The sequence below is a fragment of the Phoca vitulina genome, unplaced genomic scaffold, assembly GCF_004348235.1.
Source record: "Phoca vitulina isolate PV1807 unplaced genomic scaffold, GSC_HSeal_1.0 scaffold18, whole genome shotgun sequence".
In the NCBI taxonomy this organism is placed as follows: domain Eukaryota; kingdom Metazoa; phylum Chordata; class Mammalia; order Carnivora; family Phocidae; genus Phoca; species Phoca vitulina.
In genome coordinates, this window is record NW_022589721.1 from 1,219,501 (window position 1) to 1,239,698 (window position 20,198).

General features: G+C 46.0%; 1 protein-coding gene across 1 annotated transcript; it reads left to right on the top strand.

The window, feature by feature from the left end:
* The first annotated feature begins 2,377 nt into the window (after nucleotides 1-2,377).
* Nucleotides 2,378-11,316, top strand: ODF1 (outer dense fiber of sperm tails 1). The gene is made up of 2 exons (XM_032415836.1): nucleotides 2,378-2,802; nucleotides 10,753-11,316. Exons 1-2 carry the CDS (start codon nucleotides 2,486-2,488, stop codon nucleotides 11,183-11,185), a joined length of 750 nt encoding a protein of 249 aa, XP_032271727.1. The 5' UTR covers nucleotides 2,378-2,485; the 3' UTR covers nucleotides 11,186-11,316.
* Nucleotides 11,317-20,198: the final 8,882 nt, after the last annotated feature.

Sequence of the window (20,198 nt, forward strand, 5' to 3'; positions counted from 1 at the left end):
CTTCAATGAGTAATCATGAGCTCCTTCACTTCCTCCATTTCTTGTTATTGTTCCTTGGGATTGTACCTGAGCCCTCTTCTTTTCTCAATCTATTCCTTCTCCTGAAGGATCTTGTCCACTCCAGGGTTCCAACGGTGTATGGACTTGTGGCTCCTGAATTTGTATCTCTGGCCCAGTTTTCTTTTGAGTTCCAGACCCACTTATCTGCAGGCTATTCAACATTTCCACTTAAAGTTGTCAGTAATACCTCCTATTGAGCATATCCCCCAAACTTACTCTTCTTCCTCAGTCAATGGCAACCATTCTGCCAAGCTAGAAACCTAGGAGTCATTACGGATTCCTCCCTACTTCATCCTCATTCTGTTCACTAAGTTCGGTTTAATTCACTCATTTGTTCACTCAGTGAATAAGTTTTAAGCCCCTATTATGCTCCAGGCATTGCACCAGGTATCTAATGGTGAGCAAAAATAGACAAGGTCCCTTCTTCATAGAGCTTACAGCCTAGTTGGGGAAACAGACAAATGATGTTATGAAAGGAATATGTACTTATAAATACTTTGTTGGGGGGGGGGACCAGGAAGGCTTCTCTGAGGAAGGGACATTTAAGAGGAGATCTAAAGAATGCCTCAGGAGTTAACTACTACTAGATCAAGGGCATGGGGTGAGGAGCGCAGTTTCTAAACAGATGGAACAGTGTGCACACCAGTCCTGAATGAGGTGAAATGAGTTAAGACTTTGGGAAAGGCCATTGTGGCTGAAGCATAACGAATTATAGGAATAATAATGGGGGAGGAGAAGGAGAGAGAGGCAGAGGCCCTATTGTTCAGCACTTTATAAGGATTTGGGCCCTTTTTCTAAGAGGACAGAGAAGGGTGGGTGGGGTTGGGGGTGGCAGATTTATGCATGAAAATCACTCTGGCTGCAATGTGGAGAATAGATTGGATGAGTCTGAGTGGACATGAGGGGAAGGGGATCCCATTTGGTTCCTTCTCGCCATCCCTACAGCCATGATCCCTAGTCCAGACTTTGCTGTCCTTTCTTTCCAGCAGAAGTCACCTCTACTGTTGTCCCCTTACAATGCTGGGGGCTGTATATATCTATCAGACTTACGTTTCAACTTCTTTCAACAGAAAAGAAAACTAGTGATTCTTCATTGTGCTCAAAATAAAGTTCAAACCCCTTAGTTGGCCCACCAGTCCCTTCAAACCTGGCTCTTGTCTCCTCTGGTGCCACGTTCAACTGCTTGTCCTCAAGTACCCAAGCTTACTCCATAAAAAGGGGATTTGAGAACTGGATAGCAGGCTGAAGGGACTGGCCCAGAGCACTAGAAGTACCTGAGCCAAGGCTGAGGCTGAGCGCAAGGTCCAGCATATTGATCTAACTGGGAGCACAGGAAACTGGCCCAGGTGAGGATTTCAGGTAGTTGGCTTTAAGCAACTTCAGACAGTTGGCTGTCAGAGTATCAAGGAGCAGTACTTGAGAAGCACTTGGGGACAAGCCTTCTAGAGTCTTGGACAAAAGACCGGAGATGAAATGCTGGGAGGTGGTGACCGATAGGAGCCTGAGCACTGGGAGATGGGAGCTTAAGATCAGGACCCCGGGCACTGCAGAACCGAAGCTCGAGGACAGCAAGGATGCCTGATAGCAAAGAATGGGCAGGACGTGTGCACCTGGGTGGCTCAGTCTGTTAAGCATTTGCCTTCAGCTCAGGTCATGGCCCCCAGGGTCCTGGGATTGAATTCCACGTTGGGCTCCCTGCTCAGCGGGGAGTCTGCTTCTCCCTCTCCCCCCCTCCCCACTCCCTGCTTGTGCTTTCTCTCACTATCTCTCTGTCTCTCAAATAAATAAATAAAATCTTAAAAAAAAAAAGAATGGGCAGGACTCAGAGACTTGGGGCTAAGAAGGTCAAGGACTCAGGCTGCCTTGAGAATGACTCGGTAAGAACACATGAAAGCTCTGTAAAGAAAGAAGGCTTTCTACATATCGACTAGGAGCCAGAATGACTCCTAGAGTATAAGGGGCAAGGCTAAGTGTCAAGTCAAGGCTGGAGCCAGGAGGGCATAGAGAAAGGAGCCGGGCAGCTCCTTCCACGCCCCTACCCTGAGATCTTAGTCAGTCCTAAGGACATACACGAGCCGAGTACATCGAAGGTTATGGCCATGAACCCCAAAGAGCTGGGATTGCTTGCGGGCCCCACCCAGCCTCAGGGCGAATGAAATCTCAGCATTAGTGTGGATCTGAGAGCAGCTCTGTAAACCTAAGGAGGGTCTCTGGAGACCATGACTATGTACGGTTCACGCGGTAACCAGAAGACTATGACATACTTGGAGGGTGGTGAGGTCACAGAACCCAAGCTTTAAAGTAAGTGAACCATGTGTGCCTCATTTATTTTTCAAAGAAACTTCTGAGAAGAGCTTAGAACAATTTTTTTCCCCCTGAGTGCCATTTCCCAAAGGTACTCACAAAGCAATACGGTGTAACTGTAATGGCTGCACTGAGTTGTCTTCTGGACAGCGTTAGAAGGGACATAAAGAAGGTGGACCGAGAACTGAGGCAGCTGCGATGCATTGACGAGTGCACGCGGTGTCTGTGCGACTTGTACATGCACCCCTACTGCTGCTGCGACCTGCACCCCTACCCCTACTGCCTCTGCTACTCCAAGCGGGCGCGCTCCTGCGGGCTCTGCGACCTCTACCCGTGCTGCCTGTGCGACGTCAAGCTCTACTGTGTGCGACCGTCGCTCCGAAGTCTGGAGAGGAAAGCCATTAGAGCCATAGAGGATGAAAAGAGAGAGCTCGCCAAGTAAAAACTTCCTACGATTTTTAGAGTCAGTGTACGAAGGCTTAGGAGTCACAGGGGGGTGGCCGGGGCGGGGGAACGGAACAGTAGATACTGGAACAAAGATGGAAAGGGCTGGAGATAAAGGGCTTGATGACTAGGGTGACTTAGCACAGGTTTAAGAAAAGAAGGGTAAATGGGTCCATGACGGGAATTGTGAGATTCTCAAAAGACCGTGGAATGATGTCGATTGGCAAGGTGGTGGGTGGTTTAGAGCCGGAGTGCCAACTTGATAAATAGCAGGGCTTTAATGAGGGGAAGAAATAGGGGGTGTCGTTAAAAAGCTATTGGAAGAAGCAAACTAAACATTTTTTTTCTGGTTATGAGTAAAGTGATTTGAGTATATTCGGGCTTACAGGAATGACTACAGAGAAGCAATAACAATGGATCAACTCCTTAATGCTTGGCAGAGACTTTAAGAGCAGGGGAGCAAACTGAACAACAGAGGCAAGCCCTGGGTTTGGTAGGAAAACCCTTCTCCCGTTCCCCAACTCCAGGCAGCCTTAAAATCCACCTGGAGTAGGGCCCATTATGTCGGCCTCCCCCTCCAGCAGCAGCAAAGGTGGTGAACGGGAGCTATAGAACCGAGGGTCGCAGGGTTCAGAACAGAGTTGAGAGGGCTCTAATCGAATTGGGTAATTTTAAAGCCACTTTTTACAATTTTGATTACATTTCCTTTGCTGGCCTGGAGAAAGCTTTCCGTTTCTAACTTTCCACTGTTTGCCAGCCAGTCTGGTACAATTGATGAAAACAATGGTTGAAAGCATTGTCCTCTGGCTAAATAAATTTATATGATAATAAACAAATAAACCGTACACTGGGACACTAGGTAGATGTAAAGCAGAATGATGAAGCCTTTTACGCGTTGATGTATTGAATGAAAGAGGCAAGAAAAACTACTTCATATGCTACTACTTTTAACAAGATGGGCACAAATGGATGATAGATTTTTTTGATGGAAATATAGTTGACATATACCACCGTGTAAATTTAAGGTGCATAGTGTGTTTGATACATTTATATATTATGATTGCCATTGTAGTGATAATTAGCACCTCTATCATGTTCCATAATGATCATTTCTTTTTAGTGGTTGGAATAATTACATTCTAGTCCCTTACCAAGTCTGATGATTGTAATACAATATTGTTGTCTATATTCACTATACTGTTCATTAGATCTCTGGGACTTATTTACTACTCATTGCACGTTTCTATCCTTAAACAACATCCTTCCTATCCCCATGGTAGATTAATAGATTAGATGGGTAGATAGGGAGGGAGGGATGTAAGTAGGTAAATACGTAGGTGGATGGATGGAAAAAGAGAGAGTTGGAGACAGAGACAGACACTTGATACCAGGGACTGGGATATTACACTAGAAAAGTAATGGGACAACTATTGTCCAAGTCATCGGTCACCAAAGGTCAGGAATGAACCCCTCTCAATAGTTTGGGATGGGCCTATTGCCTATAAATTCATCTACACTCAATTTGAAACAGTTTTTATTTTTGCTCCTCGGAGTATCAAGTTACGTAAGTTTTGCACACTGAGTCAGAGATTCCTTTCTTAACTGGTCTACATGGAGGGTTACTTGGGAGCAGGCCTGTATCCACTGTCCCTGTGTCTCTGAATCCTTGAATACCCTTGATTCAAGTCCTTCCAGACTTTGTCTCCTGGCTGTCCCTCCTCTCCAGACTCTCCCAGAAGAATGCTTCCCTGTTCTTCACCCTCTGGGCACCCTCCACCAGCTCCAGGAGTCCCTATTTCTTGGCACGCAGTAGACACGACCTCAAGCTGAATTCTCAGCAGTGTGGTGTATACAAGAGATAATGCTTTCTATGCGTTGTGATATTTTTCTCGACAACGTCTGGGTTTTTGCTGATTTTTTTTTTCCTCTGCCTGAGGCAGTATATGAAGTTGGTGATGTCTTTATACGAATTCCCGCGTCTCTGAACTGATACCTCTGAGTCCATTCGGGAAATGACCTTGGGCTTACCCTCTTGTGTCTCCTCCCAGCCACTTTCTTCCCATTCATACCATCTTGTGAAATCCTCCTATGCTCGATTTCTGACAGCTTGACATTTCACCATCCAGGAGGGCTTAGTGTCACCTGCAAACCTAAATATTCAGTTTTCCTGACCATGGATGAAAATGTTAAACCCTGATCTAGCCCCAGTCCCAGAAGACTCCTACTGTTAGTATTTTTTCTTCCAATGAAATGCCTCTTTTTCCTTATCTCTCACCTAGCTCCCAATCCATGACTAAATAGATCCAGAAATAGCATGTTGATTCAATTTTTTTAAACAACCTTTGGTGTGAAACCTTGCCCAAGGCTTTGTAGTTTAGAAATCATATTCACATGACCTTCTACCCCTTTAAAGAAGGCGACCAGTTTGGTTAGGTAGGACATGTCCTTTCAGGTGCCAGGCTGTATTATCCTGAGGTTCTTTGTCCAGCGGGAAAATTCCCTGGTCTATAGCTGCCCCAGCCCCATTGGAATTGTTTTTCTGTGTGAGAGTCAATCTGCTCTTTTAATAACTGGTAAGAAGGCTTGGCTGACATTTCTCCCCTAAGTTGCTTGAGCATTCCTGCGTGTATGTTATCTGATTGATGTACGTGTGTGTTTTTAGACTAGGTATAGGTCCATTTTCATTGTGTACCTAGCTGCTGCTTCAAAAGACACCTTGGCAGTAACTTCCTTGGTTGAGACTCAAGTAAGTACTTCTGTTTTTTAGCTTCTTTAATATTCTCTTTTCCTCCCCAAACTGCCCTTTGCACCGCAAGCACCAGCGGTTCCCCTGACTCTACCTTCCTCTTCTGGATTTGGAGGGACTGCGGGAACAGAGTCTGGCTTCCTCTGTAAGAAGCCACGCCACCAGCCTGTCTTAAGTTTGCACCTGATTCACCACCACGCTTCGCGGCCCTCCCGATCCTCTGTACAGAAGGGGCATAAACAAAAGCCAGGCCCTCCTCGGCCCGGCGTTGAGGAGCTGATTCTCTAATGAATGGATGCCCCTTTTTGACTCTGACCCCCGCCGGCACTAGTCCTTGCAGACAAATGCTTGATTTACGGCTGTGCTGTAGGGGTGCTTTGGGCTCAAGCTCACACCCTTTACTTATTAATACCTGGAAACTCAGACTGAGACTGCGCTTCCCTTCACTCACCCAACTATCTATGATTGGTCTGAATCACAGTGAGAAATTCCCTTAAAAATCCCCACACTGGAGGGGCACCATCTTCTGCAAACTTCAAAAATCTGCCCTCTCCTTTCTTTCCTTGTTTTCCTTCATGCTCTAAGACTAAGGTTTTCACTGACTCACTCTTACTTGGTCTGGCTGATGACTATCAGCCTCAGGGGGGATCTAGGAGTACCTCCCCAGGTCTAAGCCCTCGGGAAATCTCTCCACCCTTCCAAGCTCTGACCCACAGGGCAGGGCATAGCACTCTCTCCCCCAGCATCCCTGCAAGAGGGGAAGCGAGTGTGGCCCCCTGTTCCTTTCCTTTCTCCTCCTAATCCTTTCCTACCCCCAGGTTAGGAGCCCAGTCCCCCCAGCAGGGCAGGGGTAGGAATAGCCGCCCATCTAAGCCAAAAGCATATCTATTATTTGGTTTGACCTTATTGGTTAATGATAGAGGACTTGGAGCTTGGTGTCTTAAAGCCTCAGGCTTCAGGGAAATCTGAGTACGGTGGAGCAAGGTCCAGCCTGATAAAGAGACTTACCCTTTATTGAGTTTTCATTCAGTAGGTGCCACATTCCATCTTCATTTGATCCTTGCAACATCTTGGCTATCTTAGAGATGACGAGACAGATTCAGGAGCAATGTTCTTGACCACTAGGAGTTGGAAGAGCCGGGACTTGAAGCCAGGTTTGCCTGAGTCTGGAATCCATGTGCTTAACCACCTGGCCAGTGGTTCTCACAGAGTGGGCTCTGGACCAGCATCACCTGGAACTTGTTAGAAATGCAAATTCTTGGCTCCTCCGTGGGCCCACTGAATTGGAAACTCCTGGGGGCGGGGCAAAGCCACCTGTGCGCTAACAAGCCCCGCCGGGGCCTCTGATGCACCTGCATTTGCTACTCTTAGTATCAAACAGAAGTCAGAAGAGAGACAGGGCAGGAAAGGGGAAGAGGGAGAAAAAAGAAGAGAAAGTGAAAGACGAGTTGGAAAGGAGGAATGGGGTTTAGTGGGTCTTTGGAAGGGGTCTACAATTAGGAGAAAAAGCAAAGTACTCCAAGGACAGCTACAGGCAGGCACATTTCCCTTTGCTCCTGGGTAGAGATAGACCTTTTTGACATCTTCATTATTTTATTTAGCACCAGGCTGGACCTCATTCATATCTTTGTGAAAAGGGCTGACTACATAGCTCATCGTTGCCGGGGGTTGGGGGTTGGGGGTTAGGGGTGGAGGGGGTAGGGGGCAGGATGTGTCACTTTCAGGAGCTTGGTTGCACACCCCGGAGAACTTCAGCTGCAGAAGGGAGGAGGGCTGGCACCCCCAGACACTGTGGGCCACTCGCTTTTCCCTCAGCTTCTCTGGGAGGCTTCTGCAACGAACCAAGGGGCTGACTGCCCTACATTAACTGCACTCCAGCTCCCCCCTCATGATAACAACTACAGAAGGCAATCTCCCTTTGCCCAGAACACCATGGAGCCATGGAAATTCCCTTGCGGGGTGATAGGTACATCACCAGACAGGAGTCAAGTTGCAAGTTCAGAGTTATAGCTGATGAATAAAATGTGGCTCCTGCGATTTCTCTGAAACCCACACATCCCCACTGATAACCCCTGACCAAGAGGCAAAAGGAAGAAGACACCTAACTTGGCCAAAACTTTTTAGGCAATTTCCCGAAGACTCTCATTGGTGAGACCTCTGTGCGGCTGCTGAAGGGGCAAAGGGGCCCGAGGGACAGGGCCAGAGGAAGAGGGGGACCTGAGCCACAACAACGACAACACACGCAATTGCACATGGAGACTTAGACTGCTGACAGGAGAAGGATCTGGAAGCTGGCTTTGGCTTGTAGAACTGGCTCCCAGATCCATCTCCTGTGAAGGACAGGAGGCCTTTGATGGAATCAGTAAGGCAGTAGTGAGGGGGCCTAGCAATCCCGCTGGGGCTCCGTGGTCCTCTTTTGTGAGGCCCAGCCCCCTTTACGTCAGGGTTTGAGGTTTTCATCTCCAATGGGAAGGTCTGAGCTGAACAGAAGAACTTTCATTCTCAGCCCATGTCCACACCGTGGGAGGTTCTTGAGAGATCCAGGTGCACCCATTCTGCTCTCTGCTCTGCTCTCGGCTTTGGCTGCTCAGGCTTCCAGGCCCTGGTCCATCCAGAGAGGACACGCGGCATCTTTGGGAGCTATTCTCGGTCCATCCAGGGAAGACAGAGTGCGTTTTCTCCTGTTTGTTTTGTTCCACAGATATAAAGATTTTTTTAGAAGTCCAGTTCTCTTCCTTTGTCCTTAGTATGGCCTGTGGGTATCCTGGCACACTCCGGGCATGAGAGATATCTGTGCCCCGGGCAGCCCACGTTCCTTGGGGCTGGACGTGGAAAGGAAGCTGGCTGACTGTTACAGTCCTCTGGGTGCCTTGCACCGTTGTTTCTTTTTTTTTTTTTTTTTTTTTAAAAATATTTTTTTTATTTATCTGAGAGAGAGAATGGGAGACAGAGAGCATGAGAGGGGAAGGGTCAGAAGGAGAAGCAGACCCCCTGCTGAGCAGGGAGCCCGATGTGGGACTCGATCCCGGGACTCCAGAATCATGACCTGAGCCGAAGGCAGTTGCTTAACCAACTGAGCCACGCAGGCGCCCCGCACCGTTGTTTCTGTTGGCCTCGGGGTCTGCTAGGAGATTATTCCATTTAATCATTTGCAATTAGCCTCGTAAGGGCCTTGATTTGTAACCTTCCATATAAGGGCTCACACTTGTTAAACCAATTATGTTAGGGGTCATCAAGTGAAAAATACAGATTCAAGGCAGTATGTATAGCATGATTTCATAAGAACACACGTAAGAATCTACATATGTATGTACAAAATACACACAGAGAAGAAAATCTAACACCAAAATGTTATATGCTATATAGGATTATGGGTTTGTTTGTTTGTTTGTTTTTTTACAAAATATTCCATCTTTTTGCTTATCTATATATTTTCTAAGTTTTCTGCAATGAACTCGTATAACTTATATAACAAAAAGAAGAGTATAAACAAAATTCAGCATAAAAGGAAAGAATTAAAAAGTATCTCAAACCGACCATCCAGTTGCGAAGTTTAGATTTGTCAAACTGGAAGAGGTTCTAGAAATCGCACACTCCCAAGACCTTCCTTTGGAGGCCAAAAGATGCAAGAAGCTTTGCCAGGACTGTCTCTTAGAACACAGATTTTTTTTTTCCTGTTAAGGGATAAAAAGACCATTTCAGAATATTAGGTTGTCTTTGGAAGGATCAACAAATAGAAAGAAAAAAAAAATGGACCCTAAGGAACGCCAAAGCATGTAGGACTAACACCAGGCTGCTCAACCTGTGGGCCAAGCACTACTATAAATACTTTTCATTCATTAATTTAAACCTCACAATCCTAGAAGTAGCTACTATTATTGTTCCAATTTTACAGATGAGGAAACTGAGGCACAGAGAAGCTAAGTAACTTATCCACATGGCAGAGCCACCATTTGAACCTAAAAACTCTGGCTCCCAACCTGTGCTCTGAGGCACATGGCTTTCCTACCCCCCATACACCGCAGGTGTTCCATCAGCTAGAGCCGCCGCCGGTATTTGTTTACTGTGAAGGGCTCACACAGGACTGCCGAGCGGTAGCAAGGGCAACGCTTGGGAAACCATAGGGACCTGAGTTCGCCGCTCCAGGAGCTGCAGACAGTGGTAGTTACCGACTAGCAATGCGGGGGTGGGGAGAGAGGAGGAGGGAAAAAGCCCTGATTTGTAGTGTTTTCCAATTTCCATAGTGTAAAGAACCCCACCATGATAGATTTCGAGGTATCAACAGCAAGTCAGTGGATGGGAGGTGGCTAGTGACGGGCACCATCAGCCCTTGCAAGCTGGGAGGACCCGGATCCAGCCCACGGCCCCTCCCAGCGGACTGTCCCTGCTGGTGCCCGCCATCCCGAGTCTGGAGCAGACTCACCGCAGCAGAAAGAGGCAGGCCCTCGGGGGGTGGGCAGAGCTGAGCTGGGGCACTTTGGCCTTGTCATTGGTTGATGAAGCTTTCAGGCCAGGTCTGTGGGATGGCCCAGTGGTGGCACCAGTCTTGTGGGTAGCAGGGCTGGGTTCTGAGGCTGACAGACGTCTTTAACATGCAGATTTTAAATGGTATATTAGTTGGATCCCCTTAAAAAAAGGCTTGAGTCCACATTTAATAGTAGTGATAATGATCACAGTAATAACTGAGCAAGATTTATAACGTGTCGAGGACGGCAGTAAGCAAAACTAATCCCATCTAATCTTCCAAGAGCCCTATGATGGAGGTATGGTTATTATTTCCATTTTACAGATGAGGAAACTGAGGCAAGTTTCCACAATTAATAAGAGAAGGACCTGGGACTCAAACGCAAGAGAAAGATCTGGAAGGCCAAGCAGCTGTCTGCTGTTGGCAGAGGTTTACGTGTGGGAGAGTGCGATTTACATGGGAGGACTCTCATTTTTTACTTTATACAATTCTGTAGAGTTTGACTTTCCACAATGACTAGTGTTTATGTTTGCTATTTTAAAAAAAGAGAGATCAGGCGGCTGGCTGGCTAGAGCATGTGACTCTTGATCTTGGGGTCGTGAGTTTCAAGCCCCAAGTCGGGCGAGGGCTTACTTAAAAAATAATAGTCACAAAAAAATAGAGATCAAAATATCGTTTCTCAAGCTATGTCTGAGATCTGTGTCTGAGACGCTCTCCTTTTTCTCAATTCCAGACTGAGGAGAACCACAAATAGAATTCTGGCCTCCTCTTGCTGCAGCAGTAACATTTTAGGATCAGTCAACGTGTGCGGCTTTGAGCCCGATCAAGTCAAAGTGCGGGTGAAGGACGGCAAGGTGTGCGTGTCGGCCGAGCGGGAGAACAGGTACGACTGCCTCGGGTCGAAAAAGTACAGCTACATGAACATCTGCAAAGAGTTCAGCCTGCCGCCGTGCGTGGACGAGAAGGACGTGACGTACTCCTACGGGCTGGGCAGCTGCGTCAAGATCGAGTCTCCATGCTACCCCTGCACGTCTCCCTGCAACCCCTGCAACCCCTGCAGCCCCTGCGGCCCCTGCGGCCCCTGCGGCCCCTGCAACCCCTGCGACCCCTGCAGCCCGTGCTATCCCTGCGGGAGCCGATTCTCCTGTAGAAAGATGATCTTGTAAAGCGTAGGAGCCCATGACTTAGTGGAAATCCCGTACTCCAGCCAGGCAGCTCTTCCAGTGTTCCTCCTCCTCTTCCCAATGGCCCGTGCTACTCAAGTCCCTAGGAAACTGAATACATAACTGCAACCCACCGGTGGTGTGTGTGAAAGGCTTTTGGCTCAACCCTCTGTGTCCTCCCTGTACCAGCGAGCGCCAGCTTCCGGGAAAAGATCGTCTCTGGGTGGGCATCCCCAGACACTGTTTTTCCAAGCGATCCGGGGCGATGGCCTAGCTCAGAAACCAAGCTGGTAAGGCAGACATGGAGACTAGTGAGGTTGAAGGCAAGCACTTTGCAAAGCTACCGCAGTGGGGGAGCACCGGGGCGCAAGCTCCGCCCAGGAAATGGGCTGGGGGTTTTACTGGGTCAACAGGTCAGAGTGCAAAAGGACGGGAGTGGGGGGAAGCACATTCACGGATTTAGGGTGGGGTGTTCACAGACAGCTTTTCCTTTCTCAACATTTCTGTGATTTGGTGGGGAATGGCCAGCTTGGGTTCAGGCTGGTTTGCAACCTCCTTGTAATTTATTTCAACTATCTGCTTTTCTCAAGCCCTGAAACTTTTTTTTTTTTAAGATTTTATTTATTTATTTGAGAGAGAGAAAGAGAGCACATGAGGGGGGGAGGGTCAGAGGGAGAAGCAGACTCCCTGCTGAGTAGGGAGCCTGATGCGGGACTCGATCCCGGGACTCCAGGATCATGACCTGAGCCGAAGGCAGTCGCTTAACCAACTGAGCCACCCAGGCACCCAAGCCCTGAAACTTCTTGTAGGCACAGTAGTTCGGTTCAAAGTTCATGAGTGAAAAACTACAGCTTTCACAACATGCTAGAGTATCACGAAATGATAACCCATTTCACCTGAAGGTGGATCCTCGTGGACATACCCATGAGCCATCCATGATTGCCAAGACAGAAGTGTAAAGGAAGAAGGACCTGTTGGGAGGGATCGGAGTGAGACACGGGTCAGTTTCCGAGCTGACTCCTGCAGAGAACGTAAAACCCTCACGTTTGCACAGTGTTCTTTCAACGGTCTCAGCTACGTGTGGATTAAAGCAGTGATTCTCAGCCTCGACCACACATGGGAATCACTTGGGGGAGCTTTAAAAATATGGATGCCAAACCAAAGGAAAAAAAGAAAAGAGTGAAAAATATTTAAAAAAAAAAAAAAGGAAAAACAGGCCTTTTTTAGAAAAGAAAAAAAATACTGATGCTTGGGTCCCATTTCCAGTTTATAATGTAATATGGATTGGAGGTGCAGCCTGGGCATCAAGACTTTTAAATGCCTCCCCAGGTAATTGAAACATGCAGCTAAGGTTGAGAAACTCTGCATGGGATCTTAAAGCTCTCCCAGCTTTTTTTCTTTAAAAGCTTCCTTCAAGTTCAAGGTTAAAGAATATTGATGGTAATGGCAGACATATTTTGCTTTCAATTGAGGGAAGTAATGGCCCTCTAAACAGGTGGTGAATAAAAAACACTGAACATCTCAGAAATTTATTACCTAGGAACCAGGTATAAATAAGTATGTTTGTGGGTACTAAATTGTAGAGTTACACTTAGAAGTGTCTTGCCATAACTTGATTTATAAATATTCTAGTTTCTAAGTTACAAATTTTTGAAAATGATTTTGAAAAAATTTCACCCTGTGGAGCCAAACGGAATCCCACGTGGGTCTTAGACAAACAGGAATCTCTGTCCTCTGGAAGGCACCATTCTAGGACGCTCCTGGCAGCTCTTCACTCCTTCATTCCCCCACTCACCTACTCACCCTCCTGTTAACCCAGCAATTCATTCATTCATCCAGTGAGTCTTGATGATTTTTTTTTTTTTAAGAGGACGGGGGAGAGTAGTCTGAATTGGGTTATGAGGCCCCCCAGGCAGAGTATGTCACCTCAGCCATTGAACTCACTTTGGGGGCCGTGAGTCTGTTCCAAGCTCCAGCTAAGGAGGCATGAGCCGGGCCCCTCCCCAGGGCGGGGTCCATGGCATCTCCTGACCTGTCTGCCCTCACACGTGGGGAGCCCCGCAGATTTTATGATTTTAAATGCCAGGTACTGTGCTCTGCAGCAGGGATGGAGAGAAGAAAATATCCCTTTCACAAATGCCTCAAATTAAATTGACGAGGGGTAGTGTGGAGGGATTGGGGAAGAAGGGAATGCCAAAGAAACTGAATTTACAAGGGCTAGGAGAGGCCAGAGGGACCTTCCAGAGCTCAGGCATTTGCATGGAATGCATTGTTGACGTCACTGCCTTGCGCGATGCTTCAGGGAAGCCAGAGGCCACCCCTCAGCTCAGAGCCTGGCCTGCGGTGGGTTGGTTGCCCGAGTCTGCTCATCACCCTCACAGGGAAAGACTTGATATAAAGGCAAATGTGTATCAGCTGAGTACCTGCTATGAGCAAAGCACGATGCCAGGAGCTATTATCAAGGAGCAGTGCGTCTCCAGGAGCTTCTCCTAGCCAAGGCAAGACTAACATCCGTGATATAATTGCCAAGACACTTGACAGTGTGGAATCAAGAACTAAACTGTATGGCGTAGGCGCACAGTACCTTCCATTCACAGAGGAGGGCTGGGAGGTGACCAGGCCAGGGGAGGCAGAGCATGGGTGTGGGTCTTGTCTGCATCCCAGAGGGAAGGCAGAAAGCAGGGTTCATTCCGTGAACTAACCACGTTCCCGAGAAGGAGGAGAAAGTGGATGTGAGGGAGAAGAAACTTTTGCTGTTCTCAAAATTGTCTTTCACTGGCCGGAAGGACCCCTGGGGCTCGGACAGCTCTGCAGCTCCGAGTCCAACTGAAACACCCTCCTTCATCCACCAGGATGGGCGATGGGAATGGCGAGGAGACTGTTGAGTGGGCAGAGGTGAGAAATTGGCCCAGGGGGTAACTGAAAGATGAGGGAGCCTCTGAGCTGCTTCACTGTCCAGCATGTTACAATGAAAGGACATATTAATATACCACCTTCTAATACATGTGCTGGGTAAATATTAGAGAACTGAAGTTGGAGATAGTAGTTACACTTCTTAGTGAACACAGGGTACAGTCTGGAGCCAAAGAGCTGCTTAATAGCATTATACTTAAAAAGTTTCTCAGGTACAGCATCGAGGGGAATCCATCCCCACTGGCTACCATGTACTGCTTGAGTGCTTTCTTTTAAAACTCATGTAGTATTCATGATCCCGGAGTCCCGGGATCGAGTCCCGCATCGGGCTCCCTGCTCAGCGGGGAGTCTGCTTCTCCCTCTGACCCTACCCCCTCTTGTGCTCTCTCTCTCACTCTCTCTCTCTCTCAAATAAATAAAATAAAATCTTTAAAAAAAAAAATAGAACTCATGTAGTGTTCTATAAAATGACCTCGAAGATCCTCAGTTGACTGTTCTTTAGTTGTAAAATAATCTTATTTACAAATTGTTCATGTCCCCAGAACTGGTGGAATTAGTTTTAAATGATCTCAACTTCTCTTCCCAAAAAGTCCTCTTTCTCTGTCTCTGTCTCTCTCTCTTTCTCTTTCTCTGTCTCCCTCTCTCCCATACAAATCTATGAGTGTCACAGACTGGAAAAAGTTGGGACACTCCAATTTAGCCTTTTGGCTGAGGACATTATGCTGAAAATTAAGGGAAAAATGATACTGAAACCAGAAGAAACTCTGGGTTTGTAACCAGAAGGAGGGAGGGATGGTCTTGCTGGGTGACCTAGATGAATTCAAGCAAAGTTTGTAGGGTTTTTGGCATGTATCATAGCAAGTTCTCAACAGACTCTTAGATGAGTCACATGATTTGTGATCATGGGAGGAAGATCAACTCAGAAGTTACCCTAAGGGAGCAACTGCTTTCCATGCTGACCCAGAAACACTTCTTTCCAGTCTGGAGCTGGACATTTAGTATTGGTTCCTGTCTCTCAAATTATAAAACAAAAATGAAATACATCACTGCTTAGGCCTCTGGATGTCTAAAAATTTGACAATGAGACGTAAGTACTCTTTTCCCTAACCACTCCCTAGTTCTGGTACCAGTATTAGTCACACGGAGGTCAGCAAACTTGGCGGATGTAGCACTACACCTTGAAGGCTCATAAACCTGGCTTTTGACAGGTGATGAAGCCCGTGATTCCAAGGCCTTGGGTGTGCTTCAGAAAATGTGTCCGTAACAGGAAGAGTCCTAGAACCAGGATGCCAAAAGGGTGTTTGAAATCCAGCATTCATGTTCCAGAGGCAACTGGTCCACCAGTTAGAACATCTTCCAGTAGGTCATCTTTCTCTTAGCTCAGTAGAGAGCTCCCCCAGAGGCATGAACATAACCCTGCATGGTTGGAATAACTTCTGCTCTAGGTAGAATGGGGACCACTAAACACTGGAGTACCTGGAATTACCAGTCTAGAAGGTTCTGGGGGAAGATACCCCTCTCTTCAACTCCAACTTCAGTAATAGCTGCATTTGCACACACCAAGGAAAATGGTTTGGAAAGAGTTGTGCCCTGGTTTGTCTATTTTTTATACTCATGAATTCATAAGTAAGAAATTCAGACAGGGCATGGCTAGAATCTTCCGGAGGCTGCTTCACTCACTATCTGGTACCTGGGCTGGGATGACTCCAGGGTTGGTCATCTGGTCAGTGATTTTAGATGAAAAAATCTTACAGTGGTGTGGAAAATGTCATCATTATACATGTAAACAAGTGCTTTTATTGAAAGCAATACAACAATATTAAAAAGCCATAATATTTAGCATTAAAAATATTTCCACTCATGGAACATTTGAAATTAATACTGCATTAGCAAATTCTAAGAATATGGTCACCATGCCTGTGAAAACAACTACAGTCAAACGCAAATAAGTTTTGTTTGCTAGTTCCCCCCCCATATGTTTGTGGTTATTAAAACCATTTGAATTGAAAATGGATCAAGGCTTAGTGTTGCTTCTATAAATATAATGAGTGTATATCCCAGATTTTCCAGGACAGCCCAGATTCCAAATGACCATGTCCTGGTTTGGGGATGGAAGGGTGTGGACCATGCGTCTTGCCTATGTGTGGTCAGGGTCTCCTGATTGGGGTGTTAAGGGGCTGGGACAGATCGTTCAGGTAACAGCAACAGAGTGAAAGGGCACAACAGCAAAAAAATGGTATTTGAACCAAACTGGCAGCCCTTGAAGAAACTTTCAAAGGCGGCGGGAATGCCTGAGACCAGCATGTGTCAAAACAACTTGATGATAGATTAGACAACTGTCTTGGAAGAGGAAGTTGGTTTTCCTGAGTCAGCAGCTTAATCACCTTCCAGTATTATCAGGGTCAAATATTTTTAGCCTTCAGGGCCTGGCCAGGTGTTTCTGAGGTGGATCTACCTCCTAGGAAGGGGTTGGTTCTGGGAGAGTGGGCCCATAGGGTCCATCTGGGGGAGCAGCCTTCATTCCTTCTTCATGTGAACCCACACAAGGACATGCTCTGTGCCCAGCAGCCCCAGAGAAGCGAGGCAGGATGCAAAAATAGTCCACAGCCAAATCTTTGCCTTTGAGGAGTTTTCATTCCAGCATGGGAGACACATAAAGTGGTAAGTTATAATTACACCTTATCAAGGATTCCTACTGAGACAGACCCAAGCACTGAGGGGCACACAGAGGACAGAGCCACTAGCTGCGGGGTAGCTAGGGTGACTCAGGTGAGCCATTGGGCGGCAGGTCTCACACAAGCCCTTTCTAAGTCCTCTTTCCCTCAGTGGATGAATGAGAGGGCTAAGAATTGTTCCTCCTGGGTTTGTGTGAGTTCTTCTGAGGAGCCCCCTTATCCTTCCAAACTCCTTTTGCTGCCTTCCCTATCTCCTGCCCTTTAGGGACCTGTCAGAGTCCAGGCAGGAAACTGAGCCTACGCTCAGCTGGGATTTTTAGGCTTAAGGACTGAGGGACGTTGATGCCTACAGTCACTACCAGCAGAGGGGAAGCTGCTCTCAGCCTGACCTGCAGAGGCAGGGAAGAAGTGGGATCACTGGTGTCCAGACGACATCTGGAGCCCTGGACGAGGGGCTATAGAAGGGTGCAGCTGCTGCCAAAAGGGCTGTCCAGCAGGTGGGGTGTGAGAGAAATAAAAACTCACCTCCCTGTCCTCCCGACTTCCGGTTCCCCGAGAGCACATCCCATTGGCCAACCCCAGTGGGAGACCAGAAGGTAAGGGAGCCCGGTGATGTGGTCCAGTGAGGTTAGCCAGCCAGGGCTTACGACCAAATAGAGAAGACCTTAAGGTGAAACTTTAGAATTAATGGAAAACAACGAACACTCTCTTCTTTTTTCTTTCCTCCTTACCTGCTTGCCCACAGGGCATCATGCCAGGCATCGAGGAATCAGGGATCAACAAGTCAGACCTGGCTCTTCATTTTATGGAGCTTATAGTCTAGGAGGGAGACAAATATGGAGCATACAAATAAAGGGTTACAGGAACGGGATGGATGAGCTCAGGGAAACAACCCCAGGGTCTGGTTTTGATTCTCCAAAGTTGGCCACGTAGCTCCTTGCTCCTAGAATTACGGTGTCTAAAGAGATCCCATGAAAACTCTGACTTAGAGCTGATCCTAGAAAGGCCACATGATGGACCACTCGGAATTTAGAGGCAAAATGCTTCTCAGCCCCATAATCACTATCCCCCACATCCTCTGTTATTCTTTAGCATTTCTACCCCTTTTGCTTAAACTTACTCACTCTTCCTTAATATGTAACAGAAAAGAAATTCAGGAGGATGTTTTTTAACCTTGGGATTGTGGAAAACAAACAGAGCAAGATAGGGTTCCCAGTGCACAGTGAAGGAAACCATCAACAAAGCGACAAGGCAACCTACTGAATGAGAGAAGATATTTGCAAATGATATATGCAATAAAGAATTAATATCCAAAATATATAAAGAACTTATACAACTCAATACGAAAAAAACTGGACAATCTGATAAAAACTGGGCAGAGGACCTGAATAGACATTTTTCCAAAGAAAACATACATATGGCCAAGAGACAATGAAAAGATGCTCACTATCACTAATTATCAGGGAAATGCAAATCAAAACCACAATGAGATTATCACCTCACACCCATCAGGATGGCTAGTGTCAAAAAGATAAGAAATAAGTGTTGGCAAGGATATGGAGAAAAGGGAATCCTTGTGCACTGTTGGTGGGAATATAATTGGTGCAGCCACTGTGAGAAACAGTATGGAGGTTCCTCAAAAGATTAAAAACTGAAAATACAGGGGTGCCTAGCTGGCTCAGTTGGAGGAGTGTGCAACTCTTGGTCTCGGGATCATGGGTTTGAGCCCCACGTTGGGTGTAGAGATTACTAAAAACAAATAAATAAACTTAAAAAACATAAAAAATAAAAATTGAAATACAATATAACCTAGAAATTCCACTTCTGGGTATTTACCCAAAGAAAATGAAAACACAAATTCAAAAAGATATGTGCACCCCTATGTTTATTGCAGCATTATCTACAATAGCCAAGATAGGGAAGCAACCTAAGTGTCTATTGGTAGATGAATGGATAAAGAAGAGGTGTATATATACAACGGAATATTATTCAGCCAAAAAAGAATGAAATCCTGCCATTTGCTACAGCATGGTTGGACCTAGAAAGTATTATGCTAAGTGAAATAAGTCAGAGAAAGACAAAGACAAATCCCATATGATTTCACTTATACGTAGACTCTAAGAAACAAATGAACAAAGAAAACAGAACAGAAGCAGACTCATAAATACAGAGAACAAACTGGTAGTTGCCAGAGGTGGGGGTGGGGAGAATGGGCAAAATAGGTGAAGGCGATTGAGAGCTACAGACTTCCAGTTATAAAATAAGTAAGTCACGGGGATGGAAAGTACCGCATGGGGATATAGTCAACAGTGTTGTAATAACTTTGTAAGGTGACAGATGGTGACTACACTTATGGTGAACATTTCATGATGTATAAAAATCTCAAATCACTATGTTGTAACCTGAGACTAATATGTATGTCAACTGTACTTTTATATTTAATTTTTTAAAAAATAATCTGATAATACCTCAAAAAAAGAAGAAAAAAAGACAGGGTATCCAGAAGCCATAACAAAAAATACAGATATATTCAGTTACATTTTTAAATATTGAGGCAAAGATCATAAAGTCAATAGAAAAATAATAGGCTAGGAAAAAATAGCTGAAACTTGACAAGGTATATATCCTTAATAGACAATTTGAAAAGCACAAGACAAGCAACTCAAAAATGGACAAAGAAGAATGCTCATAGCAGCTTTATTTACAATCTCCCCAAACTGGAGGCAGCTATGATGTCCTTCAATCGGACATCAAATGGATAAACAAACTGTAGTACATCCAAAGAATAGGATATAATTCTGGGATAGATACATATATTTTTAAAAGTATTAAGTCACAGGCTCAGCCAGTTAAGCATCCAACTCTTGATCTCAGCTCGGGTCTTGAACTCAGGGTCATGAGGTCAAGCCCCATGTTGGGCTCCATGCTGGGCGTGGAGCCAACTTAAAAAAAAAAAAAAGAGTATCAAGTCACAAAAAAACAATAAAACTTAAATACATATTGCTCAATGAAGAAGGCAATTTGAAAAGGCGACATACTTTAGGATTCCAGTGATATGAGATCTGGTAAAGCCAAACTAGAGAGACAGTAAGAAGAGTGATTGTTGGGGGTTGATAGGAGGGGGTAGAGGCTTGGACAGATGAAGAGGGACTTTTTAGGGTGGTGAGACTATTCTATATTGTACTGTGACTATAGGTACAGGACACTATACATTTATCAAAACCCATAGAACTTTAAAGCACAAAGGGTAAACCAGTATACACAAATTAAAGAAAAATCATTTAGGAGGTCAAGGGATACCAGGATAGAATGTAGACTGTCACAAAATAATGTATTACAAATGTATTAAAACATCTTCCTGAAGTAGGTGGGGGAAAACGTGGTGACCTAAGTAGCTTAGGAAACAAGTGGAATTGTAAAACTAAACG

Bases quoted from the DNA above. Each gene is read 5' to 3' on its own strand.
- ODF1 (XM_032415836.1), top strand. From the start codon at position 2,486: ATGGCTGCACTGAGTTGTCTTCTGGACAGCGTTAGAAGGGACATAAAG. The intron at 2,803-10,752 runs GTAAAAACTTCC...TCTCAATTCCAG, and splicing joins GAAAAGAGAGAGCTCGCCAA to ACTGAGGAGAACCACAAATA.